This window comes from Conger conger, chromosome 5 (assembly GCF_963514075.1).
Source record: "Conger conger chromosome 5, fConCon1.1, whole genome shotgun sequence".
NCBI classification, from domain to species: Eukaryota; Metazoa; Chordata; class Actinopteri; order Anguilliformes; family Congridae; genus Conger; species Conger conger.
This window is the reverse complement of record NC_083764.1, coordinates 64,343,194-64,368,193: the sequence shown is the minus strand read 5'-3', so window position 1 is coordinate 64,368,193 and position 25,000 is coordinate 64,343,194. Positions and strand designations below refer to the sequence as shown.

The window sequence follows — 25,000 nt, the reverse complement described above, 5'->3', positions numbered from 1 at the left end:
ACGCCCAGCTGAGTGAGAGAGAGAGGGGTGAGTGTGTGTGTGTGAGAGAGAGAGGGGTGAGTGTGTGTGTGTGTGAGAGAGAGAGAGAGATGAGTGTGTGTGTGTGTGTGTGTGTATGTGTGTGTGTGAGAAAGAGAGAGGGGTGAGTGTGTGTGTGAGTGTGTCAGAGAGGGGTGAGTGTGTGTGTGTGTGTGTTTGTGTGTGTGTGAGAGAGAGAGAGAGGGGTAAGTGTATGTGTGTGTGTGTGAGTGTGTGTGTGTGTGTGTGCCCTCACCTCCTCCAGTTTGCCCTGGAACAGGTCTTTGATCTTCTCCTTGTGTGAGTGACAGGCTCTGTACAGCTGCCTCACCCTGCAGAGCAACTCACTGTGCTTCCTCTGGGGGAGGAAGAGGAGGAGAGGAGATGAGGAAGAGGAGGGAAGTCAGCCTTCACAACAACACACACATCTGATGTACATCTGCCCCTTCCTGATTGCCACTATTATTTTCCATTTTCCAACGGTTTCAGATCTTTAGACAAAATGTTGTGACAGAAAAAGGCAACCTGAGTAAACACAAAATACATTTTAAATAAAATAATTACTGTTTAAAATTCCTCCACAGAGATGTGAAAGACTGCTATGAAGTTATAGGGAGTGTGCTGCTAAAGGTGGTGAAACCTGTTGTTAAATTTAAACAACTTTTTCACAGAGGCGCCATGGACGTGCGACACGTTTTTTGATTAGAAATGTGTTTTGTGTTTACTCAGGTTCCCTTTGTCGAATGTGACATTTTTGTTAAAAGATCAGAATCAGAAGGCACATACTCTCTCATGGCACTGTCCATAAAATATTTAGTCATCCACTACTGAGTCTATGAGGGGGGGGGGGGGGGGGTAAAACTGCTTTACTACGGTTACCATGATGAATGAGAGATGAAGAGAGATAAAGAGATGGAGAGAGAGAGAGGGAACGAGGGAGGAGAGAGAGAGAAAGAGAGAGAGGGAGGGAGGAGAGAGAGATGGAGGGGAGAGAAAGCAAATGTGCACAGAAAAAAAGTGAGATATGATCTCATTGCTTAACCACACGGACACCCACACACATGCACACACACACACACACACAGACATAGACAAGCAGAAGCACACACACACACACACATACACACACACACACACACACACAGACATAGACATAGACATGCAGAAGCGCACATACCACCCACACATTCGTGCACAAGCGAACGCAGACACACAAACATGCACACACACACACACACACACAAACAAAACCGCACACACACACACACACACACACACACACGCAGCAGATGAGAAGGGGGGTGGACTGCACCTTCTCTTGTTGCAGCACCTGCTGCAGAGTGGAGCAGTACTGAGGTGTCTTCATGTAGGACATGAAGTGTAGATACTGAGCCTTAATGCTCTCTGTAAAGAGACACACACACACACACACACACACACAGCTATTGTCCATTGTTCACATTATTATCATTTTTTTTTTCACAGTGGAAACACCCAGTGTGTCACACAGTAATGTGTCCATGGGGAAACGTGCAGTGTGTCACACAGTAATGTGTCCGTGTGGAAACGTGCAGTGTGTCACACAGTGATGTGTCCGTGTGGAAACGTGCAGTGTGTCACACGGTAATGTGTCCGTGGGGAAACGTGCAGTGTGTCACACGGTGATGTATCCGTGTGGAAACGTGCAGTGTGTCACACAGTAATGTGTCCGTGTGGAAACGTGCTGTGTGTCACACGGTAATGTGTCCGTGTGGAAACGTGCAGTGTGTCACACGGTAATGTGTCCGTGTGGAAACGTGCTGTGTGTCACACGGTAATGTGTCCGTGGGGAAACGTGCAGTGTGTCACACAGTAATGTGTCCGTGTGGAAACGTGCAGTGTGTCACACAGTAATGTGTCCGTGTGGAAACGTGCAGTGTGTCACACAGTAATGTGTCCGTGTGGAAACGTGCAGTGTGTCACACAGTGATGTATCCGTGTGGAAACGTGCAGTGTGTCACACAGTGATGTATCCGTGTGGAAACGTGCAGTGTGTCACACAGTAATGTGTCCGTGGGGAAACGTGCAGTGTGTCACACAGTAATGTGTCCGTGTGGAAACGTGCAGTGTGTCACACAGTAATGTGTCCGTGTGGAAACGTGCAGTGTGGTGTGTGTGGCCCCTGAGAGCCGGGGCAGGGCTCACACTCACCCAGGAGGTGCTGCAGGCCAGGCGGAGTGGGGGCCAGGAGCCACTGGTTGTAGGAGCCGCGCTGGGGTTTGTGGGGCAGCTGGTAATGGGACCTCTGTGGGGACCTGTAGGGGTCTGGAAGGAGGGCGTTAGCACATTAGCATGTTAGCCTTTGACGTATTAATCTCGTAATAAGACATACGAATGTATCTTTTTTTCCTCTCAAGAAGAAAGTATTTGCGTGTTTTAAGTTACCGTTCGCTCGACAAGTGGAATTTTCTTCCCACTTATGGTGACTGTATTTTTTGTTTAGAACAGCACTTCATGTGCATTTTACTAGTTATGGATGCGATGCTTTAACTTGTGGAAGAACCTATGCACTTTGGATTAAAAGCGTCTGCCAAATGACTAAAATGTAAATGTAAAAAAAAAAGGCAAATGTTGAAATGTCTGTCATTACAAAGCTGCCTTTCCTCATCGGCAATATTTGTGTCTCATGTAGCAACACAGTAAAGGAAGTCTCAACATAACAACACTTCAGGCGGACTTATTCTTTCGCTTATACGAGTGCAGCGTCTGCCTTTGGCCGATTACAGCGGGAGGGAAAGGCCCTGGAACGGGGCAGCTGTTCCAGCCCCAGCATGGCCCCCCAGGCCCCGGTGAAGCTGCAGGCTGCGCTGACGTGCTCTCACCATGAGGGGGCGCTGCGGCCAGCGTGCGGGCGTGCAGCAGCTCCAGCGCCCGCTGGTTCTTCCTGTTCTGCGCTCCATGGCGGCCGAGGCCACGCCTTCCTGGGCCGGCCCCGCCTCCCGGCCCGCCCAGCTTACAGGCCTTTCCCATGAGCCTCGAGCGGCGCGGCGCGGGGAGTCCTTCAGAGCCAGGATGCCCAGGCGGCCGCCCTCCCTGCACAGCACCTGAGAGAGGGAGAGAGGGGGGGAGGAGGGAGGGGGGAGAGAGGGAGGGAGGGAGAGAGAGAGGGGGGAGAGAGGGAGGGAGGGAGAGAGAAGGAGAGAGAGGTGGAGAGGGAGGGGGGGAGAGAGCGAGGGAGGGAGAGAGGAGGGGGGAGGGGGAGAGAGGAGAGTGAGGAGGTGGGAGAGAGAGAGGGGGGAGAGAGAGAGGGAGAGAGAGAGTGAGGGAGGAAGAGAGTAGGGGAGAGAGAGGGAGGGGGGGGAGAGGGAGGGGGAGAGGAGAGGGGGGAGGAGAGAGGGGGGGGAGAGGAGGGGGAGAGAGGGAGGGGGGAGAGAGGGGGGGAGAGGAGAGCAAGGAGAGAGAGAGGGAGGGAGAGAGAGAGAGGGAGGGAGGGAGGGAGAGAAGGAGAGAGAGAGGTGGAGAGGGAGGGGGGAGAGAGCGAGGGAGGAGAGGGGGGAGATGAGGGAGAGAGAGGGGGGGGAGAGAGAGAGATTAAACTCTCTAAACATCCCCTGATTTATTCAGCAAAAACTGTTCTCTCCCCCTCCACCTCAGCTGGTGTATGGTGAGCATTCTGGCACAAAATGGCTGCCGTTGCATCACCCAGGTGGAACTGAACCCAGGACCAGTAGGGGCGGGGGGGTTCCATACCCCAACAAGACAACGCTCCGAACAGACCTACTGAAAAGATCTGCTCGTTCTGGTTCCTCAGTGGTGGAATTACTTGCCTACCACTGTCAGAACAGCAGAATCCCTCCCCCTATTTTGACGCAGACTCAAAACCCACCTTTTCAAACTCTACCTTAGTCCTCCCTCCTGATTTCCCCTGCCCCTCCTTTCTGATATCCCTATCCTTGTCCTGCCCCCCCCCCCCCCCCCCAAAAAAATAGTTCTGGATGTGATGCTTTGACTTGTGGTAGAACCTATGCACTTGTAATTCGCTTTGGATTGAAAGCGTCTGCCAAATGACAAAAATGTAAATGTAAATGTAAAAGATGGCGGGAAACGAGATGCACAACAGAGGGCCGGATGGCCCAAAAACGCAGAGGTGGCTAACACAGGAAGTAGCCGGGCTGTGGTGGCCGCTTTCGCCAGCCAACACAGGAAACAGGAAGTACCTTCGCTGTGGAGTCTCTGTTCTCCTTCTGTTGCCGGCGCCTCGCTGCCTCGCGTTCCTCCTAAAATAATGAAAATTTAAAAAAAATAATAATATTAATAATAATAACAATAATAATGAGAACAGCAGTAATAAAAAAGGGGTAGAGTTTTGTGTTTATGTTTCAGAATTCCACAGCATCAGAGAGCAGGATCCAGGAGAGCGGCTGTTCTCATGACACGGTCACTCCACAGATTCCATCTCAAATTCAACTCTGAAACTAACGATCCGATTTCACTCATCCCGACGTCACAAATCAGCCTTTTTCTTTAACTCGCACAACGAGGAACGACGACCACAAACGGAAGCAAACAGAACACTGCGGTCCACACACACACACACACACACATACAAAAAAGATTCACACCCTTACCCTGAGTTTTGGATTCTTCAGGCAAGAGAAATAATTTTCAAGCTGAAATAGACAGAGAACCAGAGAGAGCAAGTGGAAGAGAGGGAGAGAGAGTGATGCGTGTTAATATAAGTAAAAGCGGCTAGCTGCCTAGCCCAGATCATGCCAATCCTTCTCTCTCTCTCTCTCTCTCTCACACACACACACACACACACACAACCACAGGGCTACAGATAAAAGAATGACCTCATTATGTCCATAAAGCTGAAAACATCCAAGGCACTTCCTGGAAGAATGATCACAATGCACTCCGAACAACACAAATGGGTATAAATAAAAATATATACACATTTCTAAATTAATTCTCACTGTATGATATGCAGTCATAGAGTCAATATGGTGCACTCTATGGTATGTAGTCATAGACTCACATTGGTTTGGTCTTTGATATTCAGTAGTAGACTCACTATGGTACACTCTATGGTACGCAGTAGGATAGACTCACTATGGTGCACTCTATGGTACGCAGTAGGATAGACTCACTATGGTGCACACTATGGTACGCAGTAGGATAGACTTACTCTGGTGCACTCTATGGTACGCAGTAGGATAATCACTGGGTGCACTCTATGGTACGCAGTAGGATAATCACTGGGTGCACTCTATGGTATGCAGTAGGATAATCACTGGGTGCACTCTATGGTACGCAGTGGGATAATCACTGGGTGCACTCTATGGTACGCAGTAGGATAATCACTGGGTGCACTCTATGGTACGCAGTAGGATAATCACTGGGTGCACTCTATGGTACGCAGCAGGATAATAACTGGGTGCACTCTATGGTACGCAGTAGGATAATCACTGGGTGCACTCTATGGTATGCAGTAAGATAATCACTGGGTGCACTCTATGGTACGCAGTAGGATAATCACTGGGTGCACTCTATGGTACGCAGTAGGATAATCACTGGGTGCACTCTATGGTACGCAGTAGGATAATCACTGGGTGCACTCTATGGTACGCAGTAGGATAATCACTATGGTGCACTCTATGGTACGCGGTAGGATAATCACTGGGTGCACTCTATGGTACGCAGCAGGATAATAACTGGGTGCACTCTATGGTACGCAGTAGGATAATCACTGGGTGCACTCTATGGTATGCAGTAAGATAATCACTGGGTGCACTCTATGGTACGCAGTAGGATAATCACTGGGTGCACTCTATGGTACGCAGTAGGATAATCACTGGGTGCACTCTATGGTACGCAGTAGGATAATCACTGGGTGCACTCTATGGTACGCAGTAGGATAGACTCACTATGGTGCGATCTATGGTGTGCAGGTAGTAAGACACTGGTTTGCCAGTCCAGGACACTGATCCACGCAGAGGGGTGAGTTCCACTACCCTCATTATGGTCCCGATGTCTGAGGAGAGGGGGGAGAGGAAGAGGGAGAGGAAGAGGGAGAGGAAGGGAGAGACACATCAGCACCAGGTCACCGGCCACCCCCAGCAACTGAAACATTTCTGGATTTCATGCCAACTCCTGCTCTAAATTATTCCAATTAGCCACCGAACAATTACGCTGCAGCTGCATTTCCGGCTCCGCTCAGGAATGACAGCGGAGGCCGGCTCCTGTCCCAGGGTGAAATGTGTCACTGTGATCACATCTGTGTGTGAAAATGGACACCAGGGAATCACCAAAATCACAGCCCCCCCGGACAGCGAGAAAAGCTGGTTTTCCACCCTCCCTTTACCTGCGAGTCAGGAGCGTCAGCAGCACTAATGGCTCAGCTAATTAGCCGGGAGAAAATACATGACATTACATGTAATTTGGCTGACGCTTTTATCCAAAAGTGACTTACAGTTGATTAGACTAAGCAGGAGACAATCCTCCCCTGGAGCAATGCAGGGTTAAGGGCCTTGCTCAAGGGCCCAACGGCTGTGTGGATCTTATTGTGGCCACACCGGGGATCAAACCCCCGACCTTGCGGGTCCCAGTCATTTACCTTAACCACTACGCTACAGGCCGCCCAGGGCCAGATTCGGACTGCAGGGCCTGATTTGATCCCTGGTGTATGGAGGTCATGGGAAGAGACATAATTGGGCAACATTTCCAAAAACTGACACAACCTCTCAGGAACAGGGCTCCGGACCCCGGACCAGCAAACCACGTGGACGGAGATTTGAAACAGTCAAACCGTGCGTGCAGTCACTCACCACTCAGGTTTCGACTGTTTATTCGAAAGTTTAAAGGTGCAAAAGGTTTTGAGGACACGATTTTGCCACCTGAAAGGGAACCCAACACAAGGAGACAAGAGTCAGCACCCGAGTTATGAATGAACACACAATTCATTAATTAACACACAACAGTTAGTTAAGACATTATCTCACGATGCGCCACTCCAAACTTTGCAATAACGAAACTGCTGCGTTTACGTTCGGTTGATTATTTAATCACAGATGTCGTAAACTCGTAACCCAGTTAGTTTTGTTTTTGCCCTCAACAGCACCCTGAGAATAGACGGTCGTGTGAAGAGGGTAATCCCACGGCTGCACGAAAAGGCAGCTCTGGCTCCCGGCAGACTTGGTGTTGTGGTTAGTGTGGTTAGTGTGGTTGTCTCTCATACTGGAGACCAGAGTTCAAGGCTCACCTGGTTTTTTTCCCCTCTTTGTTTCACTCACTTTAAAAAAATATATATATACACAATAACAAATAATGTTTTTCAACTCAGTCCAGGGGGTTTGGGGAAAGGCGAACAGGTCCGTTGGAGCAACTCTGAGTTTAGAGGAAAGAGCGGAGTTCGCCTCGGTAGTGACATGAAATAAAACAGAGCTGTCTGCCCTCAGGGTGCAGCTGACGGCAAAAAAACAAAATCAAGTTCGTAGCCTAGCAACACTTCAGCAGGGCTCCGTTAAAGCCTTCACCTCGTGCCTCTGGACCCAGCACAGTGACAATATCTCACAGTGACAACATCTCAGTCACAATATCTCACAGTGACAATATCTCAGTCACAATATCTCACAGTGACAACATCTCAGTCACAATATCTCACAGTGACAATATCTCAGTCACAATATCTCACAGTGACAATATCTCAGTCACAATATCTCACAGTGACAGAGTCTCTCACTCAGTCTCTCACTCAGTCAGACACACACACACACACACACACAGACACACACACACTCACCTTCTTTCATGTTAGCAAAACGCTCCTTCAGCTGGTGATCCACCTCGGGACCAAAGGCAAAGTTATTCACAAATATCACACTGCAAAACAACACAGAGGGTAATGGCACAACGCACATGGACATCATACACAACACACCAAAATATAAAACTGAGAGAGAATCAGTGGCTATGTTCTTTCAGGCATTCTCTGATACATCCCAGCTAACACAAAACGTTTTTGCAAGGGGGAGCCTGTAGCCCAGTGGCTAAGTTACATGACTGGGACCTGGAAGGGAAGGTTGGTGATTCAAGCCCCTGTGTCGCCAAGATAAGATCAGGGCAGCCGTTGGGCCCTTAACCCCCACATTGCTCCAGGGGCGGATTGTCCCATGCTTAATCTAATCAACTGTAAGTCGCTTTGGATAAAAGCGTCAGCTAAATAATTATGTTGGCATCATGCAGTGGCTGCGTTATAGCACTCGACAAAACATTCCAGTTACACTCTGAGAACTTTTGAATTTTGTATTAGCTGGGATGCTTTGTATTAATTTTGTATTAGCTGGGATGCTGCTACCCTATTCTGCTGCAAGCCCCTCCCTGGCTTTGAGGCGAATGTGATGTTCACAGAGAGACGCTCCCAAGTAAATTCTGTGTGCGTCTGAACGGGACAATGGGACAGACTCTGCACCCCTCCTCTCTGTGTGGGGGGCGGGGCTGCATGTGCGAACAGCATCAGCGCGTTCCCACAATGCACTGCAGCGGTCTACCTGGCGTTCGCTATCCTGTCTTTCCATTCCTCGGACAGGAAGTCGCCGCGCTCCAGCTTCAAAAACAAAACATACACACAACCATACACACACACACGTATACACACAAACACACATACAAAAGCAGTTGAGGTCAGGTGTTTTTATGTTGTTTATGTTCAGTTTACTGCTTTCAGTCTGCACCGGTGCCCCCCCCCCCCCCCCCACTCCCCCCCCTACCCCCCAGACCCCCCCCTACCGTATACTCCCCGTGCTTCTTCCCATACCACTTCATCCACCTCTTAAACTCTCCATCCATCGCCTGCAGGGGACAGACACACAGGCCGCTCAGACAGACACACAGACAGACAGCTCAGACAGACACACAGACAGACAGCTCAGACAGACACACGTACAGACAGCTCAGACAGACAGACATACGTACAGACACACAGGCCGCTCAGAACACAGCCTGTCCTTCCACAACAACTTTTCGGTAACCCTGCCCAACACAATCCAGAAATGCTGAAACAGAACCTCCACTAACAAAAACATAAAATAAAAATAAACAAACTCAAAATAAAGAACGGTAAAACCACACCCTTGTGAACACGGGAACTATCAACAGCCCTTCCAAAAAAAAATGCCAAAGAACCAGCAATCCCACAATGCACCGCTCCACTCTATTTGTAAACAAAGACAAACAATCCAAATGAAGAACAATAAACAGTGGAGCGGGAGAGCCTATAGCCCCTCCCCCTCACACACACACCCCCCCCCCCAGTGGAGCGGGAGAGCGATGTTTGACAGAGGCGACGTGTCGTTACCTCAGCGTAGCTGGCCGGTGTCTCCGCCTTCTCCACCCCAAAGTAGTGTTTGCAGTTGGTTGCCGCAGAAACCTGGAGCACGACCTGTCCAACACCTTTGGGTTGAACAGAGGATGCATCATAACCACTCGGTGCACACATAAAAGACTTAAGAGAACTAGCACATCTGGCTACAGCTCCTGGTTGCAACGCAGTCACAGGGTCCGGAATCTGAACCGGACCACGCCATTGCTTTGCTGCTCGACTGAATTGCTGGCTCAAGGCAAATCGGACACACAACCATGAGCATTTACCGTCTGTGCGCGGCAACTGCGGCTGCTGAAATCTTATGAAACGGATTGTGTGGCGCAATGTTCTTTTTCCGTCCTCGTTTCATTGTTTTTTTGTGAGTGTTGTGAAAACTCCTTCCAACTCCTTCGCAATCCACATAACAAGGGAAATGTCATTTTCCACAATACGGGACCGGGAGCCAGCGGAGGGAAGTGATAATATGTGTGATGTGTTTTTGTACCACGTAAAAGCCTTGCAGCAGTATTCTGCACTGGCTAAGACTGAAGTAGACAGAGTTACAGTAGTGAACTGTAAAATAAAATACAGTAAAACAGAGGGAGACACGGGGGGGGACTGACCGCTGCCCAGGTCCACGAACGTGTCGTCCTCCACCATCTCCATCTCGCGGATGATCTGGGACACCAGGTCGAAGGACGTCTCCCCGTACACCTCGGGGCTGAAGGGCTCGTAGTTGTTCAGGCGGTCGGGGTCGGTGACGGAGTGGTTGTACACCTGCTGCAGGACGTGCCGGAGCAGGCCGGTGGAGGGCCGCTTGTTCAGCTTCATGGGCTGGGTGGTGCCCTTCCACTGCAGTGCACGGCATCGTGGGTAAGAGGGAGGGGGAGGGAGGGGTCTGTGAAGGCCGGGCACAGCACCAATGGGAAGCCACGGAATGTCGCCCGAACGGGACTCCGGGCAATATGGCCGCCACAGGGGCTAACTATTCGGTGGGGGTTCTTTGACAAAAAGATTCCAAGAGACTCCCACAGAGTGAACTAATTCAACACAAAAAAAAAATAAAAAAAAATTGGAGCACTCTGAAAGACGAAAGGCAGAGAACAGACCTGACAAGACACCCGTGGCCTAAATGCGTCCAAGCACTCAGAGAAAGACATCAGGGGACGTTGAAACGTCAGTTCCCTGTTCAGTGGATTCATGCCTGAGGTCTGTTCTCTGCCTTTTGTCTTTAAGTGTGTTCCAACTTTTTTTCCTTGAATTAGTCAACTCTGGAAGTCTTTCCTGGAATTGTTTTGTCTCTAGTTGTCGAGTTGTTGTCTATGTTTGCTGTAGCGCACTGGCACATCTGGTCTTGTTAGGTCAGATTATATATCTGGTAAACTGGTAAAAACCTTGCTCTGTAAAACCACCTTGTATGTGGAGCTGAAGAAAACAACCTACTGAAAGACACGCTGAATAACTAATGCAAAACTCCTGCTTCTCCCCGGTTTAGTTTGCAAGACGAGTGCCATCGCTGGAAACGCTACACTTAGTTTTGCAAACGAAAGGATTTGGAGAGAAGCCGTCATCGCACCAAGCCAGAGAGTTATTTATATTTCATCCTCCATAAAACTCAAGAAAAATGTGGTTTGTTGTTCTCACCAGCTGGTGGATGCTGTCGATGGCCCGGTTGTACTTGTCACACAGCCTCTGCATGCTCTCAAAACTGCAGGTAGGGCAAAGGCGCCAGCATCACCACCACCCAGCCAGCCTCACAAACACAGTCACCCTCAAGCAGATACATTATATTATTTTATGCTTCTAGACAAACCTTCGGCGAACCAAACCGGTAGTTATCAAATGAAATAGGCTGCCTTTGACAGCTACACAGTATTATACTTTCACAAACGATCTCAGTCATTTAAACCATCCGGCCCCTTCCAGTCCCCCGCCAGTGCTCACCATTTTGTGTCGTAGTCGATCAGGACGTAGTTTTCCATGGCCAGCTTCAGGTCCGGGATCTCCTCACAAACCCATCTGTCACACACACACACACACACACACACACACACACACACACACAGAAGTAAATTCAGATCAGCACAGGCTGAATTCAACTTTAACATTGCACTAAACCTGGGGGGGGGGGGGGGGGGGTCTTACCGTATTGTCTCAATAATCTCTTGAGCAGCATCATGGTGTTTATCCTGAGAGAGAGAGGAGAGAGAGTGAGTGAGAGAGAAAGAGAAGGAGGGAGAGAGAGAGGGAGGGAGTGAGAGAGGGAGAGGGAGAGAGATGCATTTACAATTACTGTGCGCTGTCCCTGTAAAATAAATAAAAAAATAAAAAAATACATACATACATACACAAAGAACTGAGATTACTGTCTTTACTCTCCCCACACCTTAGCCCCCACCCCCGTCCGGAACACTGAGCGTTACCGTGGTGACTGACCATCTCCAGAGTTTCAGGCCAGCTGCAGCCTGACACACTGACCCAGTTTGCAGTCTCCCGCAACACACACACACACACACACACACACACATACACTCACATTTTGGTCATTTGGCAGAAGCTTTAAATCCAAAGCTACTCACAGACACAGTGCCGTTAGACGGAGCCCCGCCTGCTCTACCACCCTCAAATCTGGCGCCAAGGCGGGAACACTGCCGTAACCATGACTACAGAGGATAGAGCGGCACCTCGGTTCTGGGTCACGTGGCAAACTTTCCACCCGGGAAACAAGCTTTCTGCCACGGGCTTGTTTGAGGAGATCAAGGGCATCGCATTAGGGATTCAGCTACACGAGTCAGGATTTAGGAAATAAACATCCCCTGTTACATTACATTGCATTACATTATTGGCATTTGGCAGACGCTCTTATCCAGAGACTAAGCAGGAGACAATCCTCCCCTGGAGCAGTGCAGGGTTAAGGGCCTTGCTCAAGGGCCCAGCGGCTGTGCGGATCTTATTGTGGCTACACCGGGATCAGAACCACCGACCGAGCGTGTCCCAGTCATTTACCTTGACCGCTACGCTACAGGCCGCCCCGCTGTTCAGTTCCATGATGAGGCTAACGCAGCTCAGTTCTACTGCACCGGCCTGTGCACGCAAGGAAAAGACACTAGAAGAAGAAGAAGAAGAAGAAGAAGAAGAAGAAGAAGAAGAAGAAGAAGAAGAAGAAGAAGAAGAAGAAGAAGAAGAAGAAGAAGAAGAAGAAGAAGAAGAAGAAGAAGACGGTGAAGATAGCCTAATAAGTGATTGTGAAGAGCTCCAGGTCATGAGGAGGAGCAGCAGTGTGAAGGGGGAAGGGGGGGGGAGGGCGGGCACTTTGCCGGCCTCCTCGCAGCACGTGAACGTGGGGGTGAGCGCTCTCACCGCCCCCAGGGCTAAAAATAACCCCCACCTACAGAGGCCCTGTCTCACCCGTCTCTCTCTCCCTCTCTCGAACCCAACCGAAACCCCCCCCCCCCGCCCCGAGCGACCGCAGGGGGCGGAAACAGAGGGTGAAGCCGCGAGTTGATTCATGATGCGTAAAAAACACATTCAAACTCGTTTTTGTTTGTTTTTTTTTTTCGTTGTTGTTTTTTCCCCCCTCACCGAATGTGCAAACGTGGCGGAGTTTGCACTTGCGGCTTTTCCACAAATCAATCGCGCTGAAACGTTCTAAGAACTTGCTAACAGTCTGAAGAAAACGGAGACGGGGCAAAGCTCCTCGCACTCTCAGAAATAAAGGTAAAACTGCTTAAAAAGGTACAAATGCTTGTCACTGGGGCGGTACCCAATAGGTACAGAAACTTGTACCCCTAGCCAGCAATATATAAATAATTAGTACCTTTTTTTTGCTAGGAAATATATAATTTTTTTACATTTGAAAGATTTCATCCTTGAAAAAACTAAAATGCACCTCCACTGTCAGGCAGCTCACTGCAGTCACACTCAGTTTGATGAGGGGTAGATTTATTCCCAGAATCCTTTGCTCTCATGCGAGAACTTTGGTTGGGGATGGGAGCTGAACTGAGCAGACCACAGCAAGTTATCACGTGCTGATTGGCCCTTTTGAGAAGACCTCAGCCAGGGGAGGTGGAGTCACAAAGACAGGTGTGCAGTGTGACAGGTGTGCTGTGTTGGACAAGTGTCTTACAGGTGTGTCGGACAGGTGTGCTGGACAGGTGTGTCGGACAAGTGTGTTGGACAGGTGTGTCGGACAGGTGTGTTGGACAGGTGTGCTGCTTTGGACAGGTGTGTTGGACAGGCGTGCTGCTTTGAACAGGTGTGTTGGACAGGTGTACTGTGTTGGATAGGTGTGTTGGACAGGTGTGCGGCGCTGCGAAATCCCTGAAAACTTTTCACACATCAGAACGCCAACCTGGTGGGACTCACAGAACCTGTACAGGTAACTCTGAGATCACCTGTATTACAACCACCGGCTGTGGGCTTCCTGTTTTCTTTGACCTCCCGTTCCCCTCCCCCACCCCCTAAAAAAAGATACATTTCTCAGAAAACAAGAGCGGAAGAAAAAGTGAAATACACTCATGGTTGTTAAAAGGTGAACCGCAGACATATCCGTTTCTGAAGCTGGCTTCACTGTACACGCTCGCTAAGCCCTAGCTACGACGCGCTGTCTCTCCGCAACATGTCACGCATGAAAAAAACATAGCTACAGGGTACGCTTTTACTGTGCACGCAACCTGCACATTTACAAACAACCATGTCTAGACATGTTTTCACCACAGACAGACAGACAGACCGCCTTTCGCTCTCGTGACAACAGCACTTGGACTTCTAAAGCAGTATCCAATATTCTTTTCTGAAACTATAGTTATTCTGCAGTTTCTGGAGGGTGCAAACACTTTTTTAGGGCACTGTAAACCTGAGGAGGAAAAATCTGTCTCTCATTCTCAAAACTGTTAAAAGCGTTGTAAACAGGGATGTGGGGCATACGCCTTTGAGAACCTCAGTCAAATAAACATAGATTTATATTTCCGAATTCGAAAAAATATATATTTATTATGGTCTGGTACCAATCTGTCCGTTAGTTCTCAGCTATAAATAACTAAAATAAATAAACACACTGACACTCTACACTTATCCAATTATTTATGTAGCCAACATAATTTCTCCGAGTGTGCGTAGCTAACATACTCATATTCTATTGAAATATTTTATTATACATGAAGATCTACACATGATTGCAGAGGGGTACTTCCGCCCTGGATTCGTCCTCGTGTGACTTCCAGTTCAAAATACAATAAATAACCTGGGCAGGATCGGTAAGGCACGGTCTTTATGCGTAAAACAAATATAGAGCCGTAAAATTTGCAAATATACAGCCGTAACAACCAGCTAACTAGCTAGCTATATCACTCGCTGGTTGTCTAGTATAAAACATGTTTAACATAAGTAACGGTGTGAGCCAACGAGCCAAGTTACATTGGCTTAATTCGTAGCCCAAATACTCTTCTGAGGTTTCCACAATCCGTGATGTAGCCTAGGTAACGCTAGCCAGATATGCGCTTAGGCTAGTTCTTCATGCAACAGGCCAGCGCACTAGGGTCCAAAGAAGGTTGGCTATATTATGCAAAGTGATTATGAAAAAAATCTATCCCAGCATCTCGCAAAGGTTACCGCGGTTTGCTTGGTACAGTAATGCAGGAATCTCAAAATGGGCGCGAATACATTTCCTTTCAAAATGATAACTAGCTGCAGTTAGCCAGCTAGGTTAGCTACTGTAAGTCAATTTTGCGAGCATAGCTGCATACAATGAGACTCGACATAAATAGCCGTAGCGGGGCTAACCTGGTATGAATTAATCCACAATCATAAGACACTACTCGTTGCATTAGATAGTTAGCTAACATTAGCTCATTTACGTTGAATTAAAAACTTGACAGTTCCACAGCAGCATCGCGAACCAAAAAGTATGGTTAGCGCTTTGGGTAGCTAGCCATTATCTATAAGTTAGACACATGTGTCAGGCTGGATAAGTGTTCATAATCTAATTTGGCAAGCTATCTGCCGTATGAATAGTGCTGCCATACTAGACACATATCTAGGAATCCAGCTACGTAACGGCTTGTGACCGCTAATATTAGCAAGATCACTTAACGTGAACCAACTTCCCCTTCGTGTAAGTTAAGTTATGCACTACGCCGCGCTTGGATAACATTTGATGCCTTACAAAGATTAGATAGCTAACGCTACTCATAACGAGGTGGTTGGTTGATGGCAGCAAAATCGGTCAAAGCACGGGTGTATTATCATTGCTTGCAACTGTTGACTGTTGATCACAAATTATTGCAAGCCAGCTACATAATCAAGACTAACGAGCTACCAAGGTGTGCATTAACTAGCTGCTAGCCTATCTAATAATAACCATAAACATTACATAGCGAGCTTTTAACGTTGCATGTGAGCTAGCTAATGTAGCCATCCACCCAGCCACTTAGCAAGCTGAAATTTTTGACAGCAAGCGAACTAGCCAAGTCCAGTATTTATTTTAAACAAATATCGTCACTGTATATGAAAACGCATGCCATTTGTATGCATTTAGTCCATCTTTACTCACGTATACTGGTAACGGCCATGGGTAGCTCGCGGGTTCTGCTCCAACTGGCGATTTCAGCTTGAGTTCCAGCCGCTCTCCCATTCTCCCGCTGCGCGACTTACCGTCGCTCTTGGTGTGCAGTGCTAGCTGTGTAGCTATTAACATTAGCCTCCCGATTCATGCAAGGTTCAATTTGATCATTGTTGCAGAAATATATATTAAAAGCAAGGAACTGTGTCGCAATAAAATGCAGAATAACGATGCAAAATATTGTTAAATTCGTTTTCCTCCAATTCTGTGCTCGGATTCCGTTTAAGCTAGTCTAACACTAGGCTTCTTATTCCGAGCTTTACTGCTGCCCTTCGACTCCGCATCCATCTTGGACCGGCTCGAAAACAGAGCTGAACTGGCAACAACCATGCAAAGAATGGGGAGGGAAAATGTACCCTTTTGCTCTCAAATATGTGGACTGTGGCAATGAAAGCCGTGCATTTCATCGTTGACTGGGACCGCCCTACGATGACAGTGCCGAAGAGCAGTGATTTTTGCTACCAAATTTGAATCAAATTTACCGACGTAAATAACGGTCATTGGGATGGACTGAACCTTGCAGCGGAGGTGGGCGGAACTCTCTCTTGCCTCCACGCGGAGGCAGAAGCAAAAAAAAAAGAAAAGAAAAAGCTCACTTGCTTCTGCTGCTAGCCGTTTCGACAAAATTAACCCTAGTTGGCCATACTCCTGGTAATATCTGTCTATATGTGACTGTGTTTCCGACATATATTCGGCAGAATGCCATTGTTCACACTTAAGTTACGCACCAAGTAAACATGCCCATTTAGGTTTTCCACATTATGCCATTAATGTGTGGTGTTAGGGTTGGCACAAAGCCAGTGGTGTCGCTTTACGGAGCTACACAATACACTTTTTAAGGCACACTGTGCACCTACTCATTTATGCACATATCTTATCGGCCATTCATGTGGTAGCATCTCAATGCATAAACGCATGCAGACATGGCAAATAGGTTCAGTTGTTGTAACCTGAGTGACTTTGACCATGGAATGCTTGTTGGTGCCAGACAGGGTGGTTTGAGTATCTCAGAAACGGCGGATCTCCTGAGATTTTCACACAGAAGTCTCTAGAGTTTACAGAGAATGGTGCAGAAAGAAAAAAAAAATCAAGTAAGCAGTAGTTCTGCGGATGAAAGCGATTTGTTAGGGAGGTCAAAGGAGAATGGCCAGACTGGTTCAAGCTGACAGGAAGGCTGACAGGAAAATAACAACCCATTATAACAGTGGTAAGCAGAAGAGAACGCAACGTGTTGAGTCTTGAAGTGGATGGACTGCAGCAACAGAATACCATTTTTTTTAAGTCTAAAAAAAAAAAGCCTAATAAACACCTAATAAAGTGGTCACTATGTGTATAGCTAACACAAAAAGGACATGTAAATCGATGTCAGCATATAAAAGAAAATACAACATTTTATGCTACATTATATTACATAATATATTACATATATTACATTATATAACTTTTTTTTTGAGTGCAGCCTCCAATGTTCAGTATTTTGCTTGTAGGCAAATGTTTTTGTCTGTGTGTGTGTGTGTGTGTGTGTGTCCTGGTTTAGGTTCTGTAATACTGTTTTATCTCCACAGAGAGAGTAAGAGTAAGAGGACAAGCCCGGTCTGATAATATCAACAGCGGAAGAGTCTCCACCATCTCCCTGTCCGCCCGCATGCACCTCGCCAGCCAACCGTGCCACCTTCTGCTTCTCCACGCCCTCATCAGGGCCTGTTCCAATCCAACCAACCCAACCCAACCCTTTTTCCCCAGAGCAGTGCAGATATGGGTCACCAACGCCAAAACCAGAAACCCAGAGAGGAGGAGTGTAAATACCAGGTATGTATTAGGTAAATATTTTGATTTCCGAGGCAAGTATTATGAAATGGGACGCAAAACGTACTTACATATGGTGTGCTTACATGTTGTACTTACCGACTGTTTCACAGCACTTACCACTGAAATCAAAAGTAGTTACCCAATAATTACACAAGTCGCTGTGAACTTACCCAGTAAATACTCGGTAATTAACAAGCAAAGAAAGGTACAAATCAATTATATATTGCTGGCTAGGGGAACAGTTTTATGTACCTATAGGGTACCGCCCCAGTGACAAGCATTTGTACCTTTTTATGGGGCGACATTGGCTCAGGTGGTAAGAGCAGTCGTCTGGCAGTCGGAGGGTTGCCAGTTCTATCCCCCACCCGGGCTGTGTCCCCGAGCAAGACGCCTAACCTCCAAATGTTCCTGACGAGCTGGTTGGTGCCTTGCATGGCTGCCAATCGCCGTTGGTGTGTGAGTCTGTGTATGAATGGGTGAATGAGAAGCATCAGTTGTACAGCACTTTGCCAGCCATTTACCATTTACCATTTTTAGGCACTTTTCGTACCTTTATTTCTGCGACATGGTTAACCGACGCCCAAAACCATGAACCCAGCGAGGAGGACTCCAAGGCTGAAGGCCAGGGAAATGCACAGCTGAAACGTGTGCCCTCTGCAGTGAATGGATGGATGAATGCTTGTTATTTGTTGGGTGCAGTTACACTTCTGATCACTAGGTGGCGTATGAGGGGTACAGGTGCACTTAAGGCAAGTACACGGGAAGTGGATGGAGGTGTTGCGACTGGGGAAGCAAATGTATTTTGACCGCGTTGAGGTATGGACATGTTGCCGTGGCCGTGTTGTGCTTCAGAAAATAAATGCACTTTATAGCAATATGTTGTTTTTCGTGTCTGAACGAGTCCGAAACAGCGCAACCTGGTAGAAGTCCCTCAATAACCTTTTAAGTGTGGTTGACAAAAGGTGTGCTTGTTATTTGGCTGACGCTTTTCTCCAAAGCAACTTACAGTTGATTAGACTTAGCAGGAGGCAATCCCCCCTGGATCAATGTTCAATTCATTTAATTTGCATAGTGCTTGCATAGTGCTGGAGTATAAGAGTCCACACAAAGTGTGGTTGTTTAGATTGGTATTGAACTGAAGAAATGCCATGTATTCTCGCAAAAATGCTCAAACGTTTCTATGAGAATAAATTATGGATAAGAAAGAAGTAGAAGTCACATCATTTGTAAAGTTGCCTGATTTCATTGAATTACTGATTGACAATGTCCATAAGCATTGAGTACGGAAGCATGTTCTTATTCAGGTAAAGAGGTAAAAAAAAAACTGCAACCAGTTTGGGAAAAGCTTATATAATTTTTATTTTTATTTTTTTATACCATGGCTAGTCCTGAAACATTTAAATAAAAAACAATTATTATACATACAGTGTAGCACAGTCTAGTTTTGATTCTATTTTGTTGAGGTACAACGTACTTAAGATTATTCTGTACTCCATTCTGCCTGGAGGTTATGGTTGTAATGTCACAACGCTTCAGTGTTGTTATTGAAAGATGATTATGACACAGGGCGCACTCGCTCAATGAAAAGGGCGGACGCCGCGTCCTCGAACTCCTGCGGTTCCATGGAAGGGCCCGTTTGGGTCTGACCGGGGTTGTGAGCCAGCGCCATGGCCTCGGCGAGCTTGCACGGTGCTATCTTAGCGCTGGCCTCCAGGTACCGGACCGAGTCAGCGCAGTCGGAGGTGTCAAGTGCTTCCCGCAGGGTCTCCAAAACGGCTTGGCACAGTGTCCTCTCGGCCGCCATATCGGCGCAGGGGCAGATTTCCACATATAGGGACCGGGATTTTCTCACGTAGTCCGAAAACACCGCGCAAGTCAGCACGCCCTGTCGGAAGAGTTCGAAGGGCACAGCCTCGTGGTCGTGACATTGGATTCGGCGCAGGAGGGGGACGGCCGTTGATTCCGGCACGTCCCCTTCGCCGCAGAGTAAACGCAGCATTTGTGTGTAGAGCCTGCCTCGCACCCCGCCTCCCAGTCGTCGACGCTGCCCGCTCTGCACAAGAAGATCGTAGGCTATGCGCACGTTGTTGTTGAAGGCAGATCTGGGAAAGGAAGAAAACCAAATTATAAGCTGATCACGAGACAGACCAGTCCAGTGCCAGAAAGAGCAATACGACCACACATTTCTGAGTATTTGTTTTGCCAATAGCAGTTAGCCTATGCCTTCTGTATTCAGACGGTATAAAATAGATGGAGCCAACAATAGGTGGAAATAGTGGTCAGCCAACACACGTTAATATGATGATACTAACGTCACTAGCTAATGCTTAAACCAGCTGGTAATATGTTGGCTAATAACAAAGATAGTGTCCGCCCTTAAGTCACTTAGCTAGCCATCTCTCTGTTAACGTTAACTAAGCATGTTATAAACAAGTTATAAACTACGGGGGTCTGGTTATCTGTGTTAACATTACATTCGGCTAATTTACCTCTGGGAGTGATGTGCTAACCGGAGGTGCCACATAGCCCTAGCCAGTTGTTGCTGCTCATCTGCGGTGTTCTGTTGCTCCGCATCGCCGCACCCAGCCGCACCGTTGTCGGGCTCAGAAGCTAAATTACTAAAGTGGTCGGCCAGAAAACCAATCGGATCTTCTGACCTGGCCTCCACCAATTTCAGGAGAGCTCCTCGAAGTAGCACTCCCACTCCGGCTTGTGACAGAAACTCTTTCTCGGTGTCAGTTTTCGCTGGTTTGGAGTCGGGCAGGATGCCCGACCCACCGGACCTCCTTTTCTCCGCCATAGTTGTTTTGCTTAACAAAGGAAGCGAGTCGTCTTTATTGACAGATGATGCGCTTGGAAATTGTTCGCATTTTGCCTGTTCTGCTTTCGCCATAACAGATTTGACTAAATTATAATTCCGAGTTTGGGACACTTGTCTCTATGCTGCGAAAGAGATCGATTCTAATAAACGGACGATGTGATGACAACCAGTTTTCAATCTGGTTGCCACCGGTTACCACGGACGCTGTTTTTTGCCCCGGATTCAAAACACGCTTGTTGGCTGACGTAAAAACAATGATAAATGTTCAACTAAAGTTCTCTTTGATAAAATAAGAATAGCATGACGCCCTTGAACGTCCAGCTAGACATACATTGACACGGTTTAAAAAACAGATTCCCATTCGCACACAAAGCAGGTCATATTCTGTGCAATTGTCACCAGTTGTTTATTAACATTAAATAGGAAAGAGCAGTGCCGTGCAACTTAAACCAGCATACACATTGGCACCCCAGGACCGAGTTTCAGAACCACTAGCCCTAGACCACAAACTGTAAAATTTGCGGTTACCATTGTAGATTATTTGTTCGATACCACACAGGCTGGTGGACCCTGAGCTAGAGGAAACTTTAGAGGTAGCTAGTCATTTGACACAAACGTTTCTTAAAACGGTGGTTCTTATAATCCAATTTGAGAGATGTGATATAGCACAGAGACAGTTAGAGACAGTTTGGTTTACTCCAAGAGATCCACCACACAATTGCCAGTATTATCAGAGCAGGATGATAAACTTAAACTGCACAGCCAATACACATGCAGAAATGTAAGGATTCTGAAGCAATTGAAGCTAATTCTAGACTTTCCTGACTGTCCGGATCCATTGTCAAGGGGAAGGCGAAATGATTGAAGCCCACAGTGTCATCAGCTTTATGACAAAGCTACAGTAACCTCAATGCTAATTCCTGCTATTAACGCTCACCCCAGTTGAGTTTCTGCATTCTGCCTGATCTTCAGCCAGATCATACGTATGAAGCTAGAAAGTGACTTCCGGTAATCACCAGAGTGGGGCATTTCACAATAAAAGTTGCTTTCGAAAAGCTTTCTTGTAATTGTTTTCTAGTGTCGAAGCAGAAATTATCTACAATTTCTGTGAGGAGAAAACCTGTGATCAGGCACCTTCCCAAGCTATAGTGAACTTTTGTAACGGAGGAAAATTACCCAACTAGCCAGCTAGTATCTGTCATTTTCTTTTCTTTTTTTAAATTTAGCTATAAAAAATAGCCTACTTTCATATGCCAAAGCGCCAACCTTCAATGTTCAGAAAGTAAAAGTGCTTTCACTTTCGACCCAAACACATAGATTTGCTAATATTTTGTGTCTCTGTGTGGGTTTCCACCTTGTAAAAAATAGATTTCTGTTAGTTTACTACTGTTGTGCAATGTGAAAAAACTAACGGAAAAACAAGAGCGCCATCTTGTGTTTGTTTTGCGGTGTGTACACAGCATAGCGACTCCTCCCCCTCTGCAGGCAGAGTCGGACTCGGGAAGATAGCGTTACTTCTTCCTGCGTCTGGGGCTGTCACAGTAGCGGACCATAGCGCATTGTTTCACACACTGGGCAAAAACATTGCAGCGAATCGCGATAGATACAGAAACACGCCCAGATCAGGCTCTCAAACCGCGGATTGAGGTTGGAGCGCTTTCTTTCTTCCTAAAATGGGGAACAGAGATGATGACTACGATTTCTTGTTCAAAGGTAAATTATCTCCCCCCCCCCCCCCATAACCCGTTATTGTAACCCGAATAATCGGTTCGTTTGTTTTCACTGCTGTCATATAATCTCAAGCGGTAGTTTTTCAAAAGAACTGTAAGAGCAGTCTATATACGAGTCCTCTCTAGCTACAAGTAAAATATGAAGGTTAAAACCCATCATTCTGTTTGTCGCATTCGGTTTAGGAATCCATAAAGCTGGCTAGCGTTCTAGTGCCTGACGTTTCAGCTTTCTAGCTTTTGGTAAGATGTCACTGTCCGGCACTGAAACATCTGCATAATATTATGAATAATATTAATCTGCCTTGCCTCCTTCTTCTAATAATTTATTATACGAAGGAATGAAGCAAGACGGATGAATAGGATAGGCCGAATATTTGTAGTTGTTAACATGGGTAACCTTTTCTAGCTTGCTCTTTGGGTTCCAGTAATTCACTTACGATATAAGAAGAAAATCAATTAGGTAGCCTATATAAACGCCATATATGCTATATTGCATGTTGACATTACTGAGATGTTCTATATCCAGGTTTGGCAAAATGCTAATTCAGAAACTATTATTTCACATATTTAAAATGTCCTTTGTAATTATGAGGATAAAATGTTTGTTGAATCGATTTGTATGACACCTATTGAACGCGACAGCCAACAATACAATAGCTTAGATACGCATTCTATTGGTTATCCTATCTGATGGGTAAACTTGTGATGTTACCGCAGTAGACGGGTAGCTGATGTGCGTTTGATAACCTGAACACCTGCGAGTTTGTAATATAGCGGCGTTCTCCGTTTACTTTGCTGTGACACTCTGGTTTCACAAAACAACAATAAACACGTTGTCCCATGAGTAATACACCTATCAGCTAATTCGTTCGACGTGATGTGTGTTGTCCGGTTGTGATCTCACATGACTTGTGTCCAAGCTGCGTAAACAGCGTTAGTTACATGAATCAGTCTCCTTACTGTTTGTGTCATTAACTTCTATAACGTCAATAACTCTGTTGACGTTGGTGAGGAACAAGAACCATCAGTCTACTTTTTTTTTTGCTGAAAAATTGAGTTTTCCAGGACAGGAAAGAGGCCTACAACTGCTCATTCAAATTTCCAAGTTGAACAGGCGATCGGCTTCCTGCAGCAAAGTTCAACGTTGTTTCCCTCTGGGCAAAGTTCAACTTAGTTTCCTCTTAACTTACAAAACAATCACAAGACGTTGGCTTTGGCGGATTGGCTTTTAAAGCTCAGACTGTAAGCTGCACCTGCGACCCACACTGTGCCACTGCCCTAAATTCTGCAAGACAGTCTTCCCCTGGCTGTCCTGGATGTCAGGTGCAGAGATGTTGGCAAATTTCAAAGTCGCCTGTGTGTGCAGGACCTTAAAAATGCGTGATTCAACGACATTTCTGAATGCGCCGTTGGTTTGTTGAAAATGTGTTCACTGTTTATATTATAAGCCATTGTTAGTTCATATTCTGTTCAGTATACTTTTGAAGGGCTGAGGTGAAAAAGTAAAAGGAATTAGGAAAATAATATTGAAATACATTTGGCAACCACTGCCCTAAACCAGCCGTCACAGTACTAATCTGAGGTACTGTATTGTTAAATTGCTTTCTTGATTGCTTCTCTCAAAAGTGGCAACCTATTTACAGCAAAACACAGCCCTAATTTGTTTGTGTACGCGTGGATTTTGCTGTGTGTGTGATTTGATGGCAGTGGTGTTGATTGGAGACTCTGGCGTGGGGAAGAGCAATCTGCTCTCGCGTTTCACCCGGAACGAGTTCAACCTGGAGAGCAAGAGCACCATCGGCGTGGAGTTCGCCACGCGGAGCATCCAGGTGGAGGGGAAGACCATAAAGGCCCAGATCTGGGACACGGCCGGCCAGGAGCGCTACAGAGCCATCACCTCCGCGTGAGTGAGAGAGAGAGACCAGCACCTCTGCATGTGTGAGAGAGAGAGACCAGCACCTCTGCATGAGTGAGAGAGAGACCAGCACCTCTGCATGTGTGAGAGAGAGAGACCAGCACCTCTGCATGTGTGAGAGAGAGAGACCAGCACCTCTGCATGTGTGAGAGAGAGACCAGCACCTCTGCATGTGTGAGAGAGAGAGACCAGCACCTCTGCATGAGTGAGAGAGAGACCAGCACCTCTGCATGTGTGAGAGAGAGAGACCAGCACCTCTGCATGTGTGAGAGAGAGAGACCAGCACCTCTGCATGTGTGAGAGAGAGAGACCAGCACCTCTGCATGAGTGAGAGAGAGAGACCCGCACCTCTGCATGAGTGAGAGAGGCCAGCACCTCTGCATGAGTGAGAGAGAGACCAGAACTTCTGCGTGAGTGAGAGACCAGCACTTCAGTGTGAGAGAGACCAGCACCTCTGCATGTGTGAGAGAGAGAGACCATCACCTTCACGTGAGTGAGAGAGAGAGACCAGCACCTCTGCGTGAGTGAGAGAGAGATCAGCACCTCTGCATGAGTGAGAGAGAGACCAGCACCTCTGCATGAGTGAGAGAGACCAGCACTTCAGTGTGAGAGAGAGAGACCAGTACCTCTGCATGAGTGAGAGACCAGCACCTCTGTGTGAGTGAGAGAGACCAGCACCTCTGCGTGAGTGAGAGAGAGACCAGCACCTCTGCGTGAGTGAGAGAGGGAGACCAGCACCTCTGCATGA

At 47.2% G+C, this 25,000-nt stretch overlaps 2 protein-coding genes and 1 pseudogene across 2 annotated transcripts in view; 1 reads left to right on the top strand and 2 right to left on the bottom strand.

The window, feature by feature from the left end:
• The window catches only part of LOC133128977 (histone-lysine N-methyltransferase, H3 lysine-79 specific-like), a 28,427-nt pseudogene extending 11,940 nt beyond the window's left edge, over positions 1-16,487 (bottom strand).
• Positions 16,488-19,120: 2,633 nt separating this feature from the next.
• On the bottom strand, positions 19,121-21,534 carry tpgs1 (tubulin polyglutamylase complex subunit 1). The gene is made up of 2 exons (XM_061243555.1): positions 20,276-21,534; positions 19,121-19,888 (listed from the first exon to the last, which is right to left on the bottom strand). Exons 1-2 carry the CDS (start codon positions 20,677-20,679, stop codon positions 19,342-19,344), a joined length of 951 nt encoding a protein of 316 aa, XP_061099539.1. The 5' UTR covers positions 20,680-21,534; the 3' UTR covers positions 19,121-19,341.
• A 569-nt stretch (positions 21,535-22,103) lies between these two features.
• LOC133128033 (ras-related protein Rab-11B-like) overlaps positions 22,104-25,000 on the top strand; it is a 5,700-nt gene continuing 2,803 nt past the window's right edge. Inside the window, exons 1-2 of the mRNA XM_061241251.1 lie at positions 22,104-22,320; positions 24,045-24,240. Of these exons, the coding sequence (XP_061097235.1) occupies positions 22,281-22,320; positions 24,045-24,240 (236 nt within the window). The 5' untranslated portion in view covers positions 22,104-22,280. The remainder of the gene's footprint in view (positions 22,321-24,044; positions 24,241-25,000) is intronic.

Bases quoted from the DNA above. Each gene is read 5' to 3' on its own strand.
- tpgs1 (XM_061243555.1), bottom strand. From the start codon at position 20,679: ATGGCGAAAGCAGAACAGGCAAAATGCGAACAATTTCCAAGCGCATCA. The intron at 19,889-20,275 runs GTAAATTAGCCG...TTCCTTTCCCAG, and splicing joins TTAGCACATCACTCCCAGAG to ATCTGCCTTCAACAACAACG.